Genomic DNA, 7026 nt, shown 5'->3' with positions numbered 1-7026 from the left:
TGATGCGGTACTTCTTGCTCTGTATAAGTGTGGTTTAGTACATTTTGGGAATTTTAGTTTCTGCATAATATTCCACTCCTAACAAACAACATGCTGCTGCCACCTATGACTCATTTTTTCATTTTGGTGGAATTCGGGACCTTTTGAAAACAAACTCCACAACTGTATTTTCATGGTAAGTGAGGTTATGAATAGTGAAGTAATTTATAAGAACGCTGTATTTGAAAATAATTTAATGTATCATTCAAATACACACTTTCAGAGTACATTCTAAAGGGCCGCTGCCCTTTTAAACACTTAATAAGAATGTACACTTCAGAGAGACAAAATCAGTTAATTCAGAAAGATTGATGTCTAACATTGTAGTGTTAAGCAAGGCAAACAACATGAATTACATGTGCTGCAGTATACTGTATACCATATCTAAAAAGTCTCCAGTGAAATGACTTAAGACCTGCAACTTTTACAGAGTTACAAGGAAGCAGAGAGCACTGCGAGAAGGTCATTTTCATGGTACCCAAATCATTTGCTCTTTAAGAATCTTTCTTCTTGATGATGAGAGGTCCCACATTGTCTCCTGTTTCATCATTATGCTTTGTGTGGGAACCATCGCACAGTGGGAACTGTAGGGGAGGAAAAACATACAAAGTAGCCTTAAATGCACGTTTTCTTTAGCAAAACAATTAAAAAATTATAATCCCTCATAAACATCAAAACCCAAGAAAGAAACACTTTCAATCAAGGCCATCATCACTTAAGGAAGCCATAAATTCAAGTACTATAGGGATTGGAAATATTAAGAAGTACCCATAAATTAAAACTAGAAGGAAGCAATAACTGTATTTGGCCCCCGGGCCTTAGTTTGAGGACCCCTGTTCTATAGGCATTCTCTCCTGACGTTTTGCCTCACTACCTCTGAGGATACTTGCCATAGATGCAAGCGAAACGTCAGGAGAGAATGCCTCTAGAACATGGCCATGTAGCCCGAAAAAACCTACAACAAACCAATCTTTTTATTCATATTTTTGGCCACAAGTTCAAAGTTCGAAAGGTTGACGAGAGAGAGAAAAGAGGAACACATACTAAATGTGACAATCGTTTTTAAGTTGAGCGGTCTTAATAGACGAGCACAGCTTCTCATACAGGAAAAGTTGCTCTGAAAATCATTGCTGGGACCAACCAAGAGGGATTCTTTCAGCACTACTTTCTACACAAATCATTGAGATCTTCTGCAAGATTGCTTTAGAACAGTGGTTCTCAACTTGTTGGTCTTATCATCCACCTCAACACTTTTGATGACACTGTCTACTTGATTGTTGCACTTTCTTTGCACTCCCTTCAGGATGTATTGCACTCATGGAGCCTGAACCTTAGCTATGTTATTTTTCACAGCCATATTGTTTTGATGTTGTTTACAATTGTGATTGTTTTTATATTTTATCTGATTTTTTTTTTAATTGGTTGCGTTTTATTTGTAATTTGGGCTTGTCCCTTGTAAGTCACCCTGATTCTCCTTGGGAGATGGTTAGCGGGGTATAAAAATAAAGTTGTTGTTATTATTATTATTATTATTATTCTGACACAAAAACACAATATGTCACAGCAAATGAGAGCTATATGCTGGATTTCATATCACAAAATCACAAGTCGAACACTTCCCAAGAGTCTAGGACTGTGTGATGTATTTTCGAATTATATGTGCAGATCCAATAAGGTGGCCTTTTGCAGTTGACAGATCATGATTTTGTCAATATTTATTGTTTCCAAATGCCAGCTGAGATCTTTTGACATGGCACCCAGTGTGCCAATGATCACTGGGACCACCTGTACTGGTCTATGCCAGAGAATTTGCAGTTCGGTTTTGAGGTCCTGATAACAGCTGAGTTTTTCCTGTTGTTGTTGTTGTTGTTATTTGGCTCTCAATTCCCAGAAATCCTAACAGTTGGTAAACTAGCAGGGATTTCTGGGAGTTGTAGGCCAAAACACCTGGGAACCCACAGGTTGAGAACCATTGCTTTAGAGCAAGAAGTTACGCAAATTGGACATTTTCTTCTTTTACCTTCTTAGACCTCCAACACCGGCAATACACAGCTTTGTCCCCCAAATCTTCCATATCAAACGCATGAACTACTTTCGGGTTATCTTTCTGAATATGGACGTTTACCATCCCACTACAGCATTTGTCCTTGCTAAAGAATTTTTTGTAAGCGAGATATCCAACTGCTGCCGCTCCTGCCGCAAATGAGACTGCTACGACCCATTCAACTGAAAGAGAGAGAAAAATGAAAAACTGTCAAAGGTATTCAAGTACAGGTTACTGCTAACATGTAATTACTGTTTAAAAAGCTTGTCATTTCTAATAGTTTTTTTTATTATTTTCTTCTCAAATACAGATCATGGCTTAGTATAACATTAGTATAAATAAACTTAGTATAAATAAAGAAACATTAGTATAAATAAATTTAGCATGAACACACTGGAAGCAATACTTTTTCACAATTACAGTGGAATCTAAAACATATATATTCAGATACAGGGGTAGCTGAATACATCTAAATTTTATTCCCTATATCTCAACATAGTAATTAAGAAAAAAATGTAGGTTTCTGCCTACATTCTGCACACTTTTCCCATATTGGCGCTATAGCACCTAAGGGAAACTGGTTAGTATTGATTTATACCAGGTATGGGAAACTTGGGCCCTCCAGGTGTTTTGGACTACAACAATTCTTGTTATTTGGCTCTCAACTCCCAGAAATCCTAACAGCTGGTAAACTAGCAGGGATTTCTGGGACTCGGTGCGGCTTACATGAGGCCAAGCCCAAAATACATCAAATAAAACATCAATAAACACAACATCAATAAACAATCAATAAAATACAAATCATATAAATCACATAAACAAAAAACAATCAATAGTGCATAAACAATTTTAAATCTATTAAAATGTAATAGATTAAAATTGAAAATATGCTGACGTGAACAAGATAAAAAATAACTAGGATAGGATTTTTCGGAGAGAAATGAGGGAGCACAGTCCATTCTAAGTCAGTATTAAAGTACATTGTGAGGACATATTGCTGAGAGTTCTCCTTATTCTGGGAAGGCACACTGGAACAACCACGTTTTCAGACTCCTTCTAAAAACTGCCAACGTTGGGAAATGTCTAATGTCCCTGGGAAGTGGGTTCCAGAGTTGGGGGGGGGGGCCACCACCGAGAAGGCCTTCTTCCTTGTCCCCACCAATCGCGCCTGCGAAGGAGGTGGGAGCATGAGCAGGGCCTCTCCAGATGATCGAAGAGATCGTGTGGGTTCGTACACAGAAATGCAGTCACGCAGGTAGGCATTGTCATACCCAATACGCTGCTGGATTTAATTCTGGAGTTGATCCAGAAAAAGCAACAGAAAAATCCAACCATACATGAATGTTTACTAGGGGTGCACCTACACTGCAGTTATTTTCACTGCCGTTGGCTCAATGCTATGGAATTAAGTGTTTTAGCCTTCTCTGCCAAAGAGTGCTGATGCCCCACCAAACTACAAATCCCAGGATTCCATAGCATTTAGCAATGGTAGGTAAAGGCATGTCAAACTGCATTAATTATACAATGTAGATGTACCCTAGGACAGAGCAATGGATTGAAACCACAACTCTGGAGATCAGGGTTCTGATCCTCAGTCAGCCATGGAAACCCATTAGGTCAGTGTTTCTCAACCTGGTGTCACGAGGGGGGTGTTAGAGGTTCACCAAAGGCGCCAAGAAGGGAGAGGTCTGGACCTGAGCAAGGAAGGCAGCCAGGAAGGAAGATGGGGAACACGCCCGGGAGGCCGCCAGGAGCCAAGGCAGCGGAGGAGGAGAAGGCGGAGGAGGGGAGCCCGTGGCCAAGGTCCTCCACACCAAGAGGCTCTACCGGTGAGGAGGAGAAGGAGAGAGAGACAACCCCAAGTGCTGCAGTGTGCCTGGGATGGGCTCCCCGAGGCCTTCTGGGAGCCGTAGTTTTTAATTTTATTATTATTTTAATTTTATACCCAGCGTACTAGATGACCCCCAACTTTTTATAAGACTTTACATGCCTAAAAGGTTGTCTAGAATATATGGTAATAATAATGATAATCTTTCAATGCAGCCATTTTTAAAAATATAAGGTAAATGAGTTATATGAGTGCAGCAATCAGGAGTGCCTTTGGATGCATCCACACTGTAGAAATAGTGCAGCTTGACACCACCTTAGCAATGCTATGGAATCCTAGGAGTTGTACTTTGGTGACGCACCAGCACTCCCCTAACAGGGAAGACTAAAGGTCTTGTATAACTACAACCCACGATTCCAGTGCATTGAGCCACTGCAGTTAAAGTAGTGCCAAACTACATTCATTCCATAGTGTAGACGCACCTTTTGTTCTCAACACAGAAGCATACATGGAGCAGAAAGTCGAGCCAGTGGTTAAGGGAAAGCACCGACCATGGAAAAGTCCAGCCCTGCCCCAGGGCTCTCTTCCAAAACAAACAGGTGTGACAAATGTGTCAAAGCTCCACCTGATACATGCAAACATAGAAGGCTGCCTGGGAGCACTGCTGTAGCTGCTGCACAACATGCTGCCTGAGAGTAGCAATTTGTCCCATTCAAAGGTGTGCAAAATAGCCAGTTGTAAAACTATTTTTAATGCATGTTTTCTTTTCTTTATGAATACGTCTTCTGCAATGCAAAAATGACCTCCTAGGGCAGGGGTCCTCAAACTAAGGCCCGGTGGCCAAATACGGCCCTCCAAGGTCATTTACCCCGCCCTCACTCAGTATCAACTTAAGTCTGAAACGACTTAAAAGCACACAACAACAATCCTATGTCATCAGCCGAAAGCAGGCCCACACTTCCCATTGAATTACTAGTTTATATTTGTTAAAATGGTACTTCGTTTTAATTATTGTATTGTTTTAAAGTGTTTTTTGCACTACAAATAAGATATGTGCAGCATGCATAGGAATTCATTTTTTTAAAAATTATAATCTGGCTGGCCCATGCTGCAGATACAATAATATCTGCACTATGCAGTGGTGATCGGCACATTGGGTGCAGTGCCTAAAGACCTTGGCCTGCACTTAAACACAATCGGCGCTGACAAAATTACCATCTGCCACCTGCAGAAGGCCACCTTACTGGGATCTGCGTGCATTATTCGCCAATACATCACACAGTCCTAGACACTTGGGAAGTGTCCCGACATGTGATCCAATACAACAGCCAGCAGAGTGTCTGCTGTGGACTCATCTTGTTGTGTTTCAAATAATAATCATATTTTAAAAAATAATAATCTGGCCCTCCAACAATTTAAGGGATTCTGACCTAGCCTTCTATTTAAAAATTTTGAGGATCCCTGTCCTAGGGGCTAATAATATATAATATAATATAATATATATTGTATATACATATAATATTTATAATATTACAATGTAAGACAATATAATAATATATTATACTTATATATTTTATATTATATGTAATATTACTAATAATACATTACAGTACAAGGGCATAGTACAATACAGTAATATATAATACTGATATTGTGCTATGCTAGTAATATAATATATTGTATGTATATATCTTGTAAGCCGCTCTGAGTCCCCTTCGGAGTGAAAAGAGAGGAATATAAATGCCGCAAATAAATAAATAAATAAATAAAATACAGGCTTTGCCATTTTCATGTTGTAAGATGCGACTGAGTAAAACTAGCCATTGCATTTTGGAAAGACATGTGTTTTTAATAGCTATTAATTGAATGATGTGTCAGAGGCTTTCATGGTTGGAATCACTGGGTTGCATTCAAAGCACTGGAGCCCCCGGTGGCGCAGTGGGTTAAAGCCCTGTGCTGGCAGGACTGAGGATCGACAGGTCGCAGGTTCGAATCCGGGGAGAGGCGGATAAGCTCCCTCTATCAGCTCCAGCTCCTCATGCGGGGACATAACCCACATTATCTGCTTTGGATTATCTGAGTCTACACTGCCATATTATTCAATTCAAGGCAGATCATCTGGATTTTATACAGATTTTATACCTTTGGGCCCTTCCAAACAGCCATGTAACACAGAATATCAAGGCAGATCATCCACAATATCTGCTTTGAACTGGATCATTTGAGTCCACACTGCCATATAATCCAGTTCAGTGTAGATTTTATACAGCTGTGTGGATGCTGTCGAAGTTAGGAGGCAAAAAAGAAGAAAGGTTTTCCATCGCAGGCACGTGACTGGAAGGTGGCTGGGTGCATAAGACCGTGAGAAAGGAAAAACCCTGAAGGTCATACACAGCAAGGCCCTGAAGGGAGTCAACAAAACGGTGTTCTCTCTAATGCAAAAGCTAGGCTGCTCCTTCAAACGGTAAGGGCCTCGCCCACCTTTCGGGAATGTAACGTGGGCATGCAGACAAGAGGAAGGGCCTCCTCCCCTTCGGAGGGCAACAGGTCCCAAGTTGGCCCCAATCTGGCAAAGGCGTGCAGGACACAAGGCCAGGCTTGCAGAGACAATGGGCACGCGCGCATGCGCACTCTTACCCCGCACGGACCCATTCGCCGCGAGGCCCATACTGTCAGTCCCCGATGGCGTTGTTGTCTCGCGGCCGCCCCGGATTGCAAAGGACACGCGAGGGGGGGGGGGGGGGCGCGAAGGAAGTGGCGTCGGGTTTCCCCACGCCTGCGCACTACTGATCTCAATATGGCGGCCCTGAACTTCTGCCCTTAAAGGGGCACAGCAAGAATTAGAATTAGAGAATTAGAGCAGTTTGACCTCACTTAAACCAGCCTAGGGAAATCTATTGAGCCTCTTGCTGTTAAAGTAGTGTCAAAAGTGCTATTATTGATAATGAAGACTAAAGGCCCTTCCAGGCAAGCCCAATATCCAAGGATCTGATGCCATGTTTTCTGTTTATCCCAGATTATCTGGCAGTGTGGACTCATAGAATCCAGTTTAAAGCAGAAAACCTGGGATCAGTTCCTGGGACATAGGGCCTGTCTGGAAGGGACCATAGCCTTG

General features: G+C 41.6%; 1 protein-coding gene across 1 annotated transcript; it reads right to left on the bottom strand.

The window, feature by feature from the left end:
* Nucleotides 1-218: 218 nt before the first annotated feature.
* Nucleotides 219-6668, bottom strand: CISD1 (CDGSH iron sulfur domain 1). Its single transcript, XM_060768798.2, has 3 exons — nucleotides 6549-6668; nucleotides 2060-2265; nucleotides 219-623 (listed from the first exon to the last, which is right to left on the bottom strand). Exons 1-3 carry the CDS (start codon nucleotides 6577-6579, stop codon nucleotides 534-536), a joined length of 327 nt encoding a protein of 108 aa, XP_060624781.1. The 5' UTR covers nucleotides 6580-6668; the 3' UTR covers nucleotides 219-533.
* Between the last annotated feature and the right edge of the window lie 358 nt (nucleotides 6669-7026).

The sequence above is a fragment of the Anolis sagrei genome, chromosome 3 (assembly GCF_037176765.1).
Source record: "Anolis sagrei isolate rAnoSag1 chromosome 3, rAnoSag1.mat, whole genome shotgun sequence".
Taxonomy (NCBI): domain Eukaryota; kingdom Metazoa; phylum Chordata; class Lepidosauria; order Squamata; family Dactyloidae; genus Anolis; species Anolis sagrei.
Note: the sequence above shows the minus strand (reverse complement) of the source record. Positions and strands in the feature narration are given on the sequence as shown.

Bases quoted from the DNA above. Each gene is read 5' to 3' on its own strand.
- CISD1 (XM_060768798.2), bottom strand. From the start codon at position 6,579: ATGGGCCTCGCGGCGAATGGGTCCGTGCGGG. The intron at 2,266-6,548 runs GTAAGAGTGCGC...TCTCTCTTTCAG, and splicing joins GGCGAATGGGTCCGTGCGGG to TTGAATGGGTCGTAGCAGTC. The intron at 624-2,059 runs GTAAAAGAAGAA...CCTCCCCTACAG, and splicing joins GGTGTTGGAGGTCTAAGAAG to TTCCCACTGTGCGATGGTTC.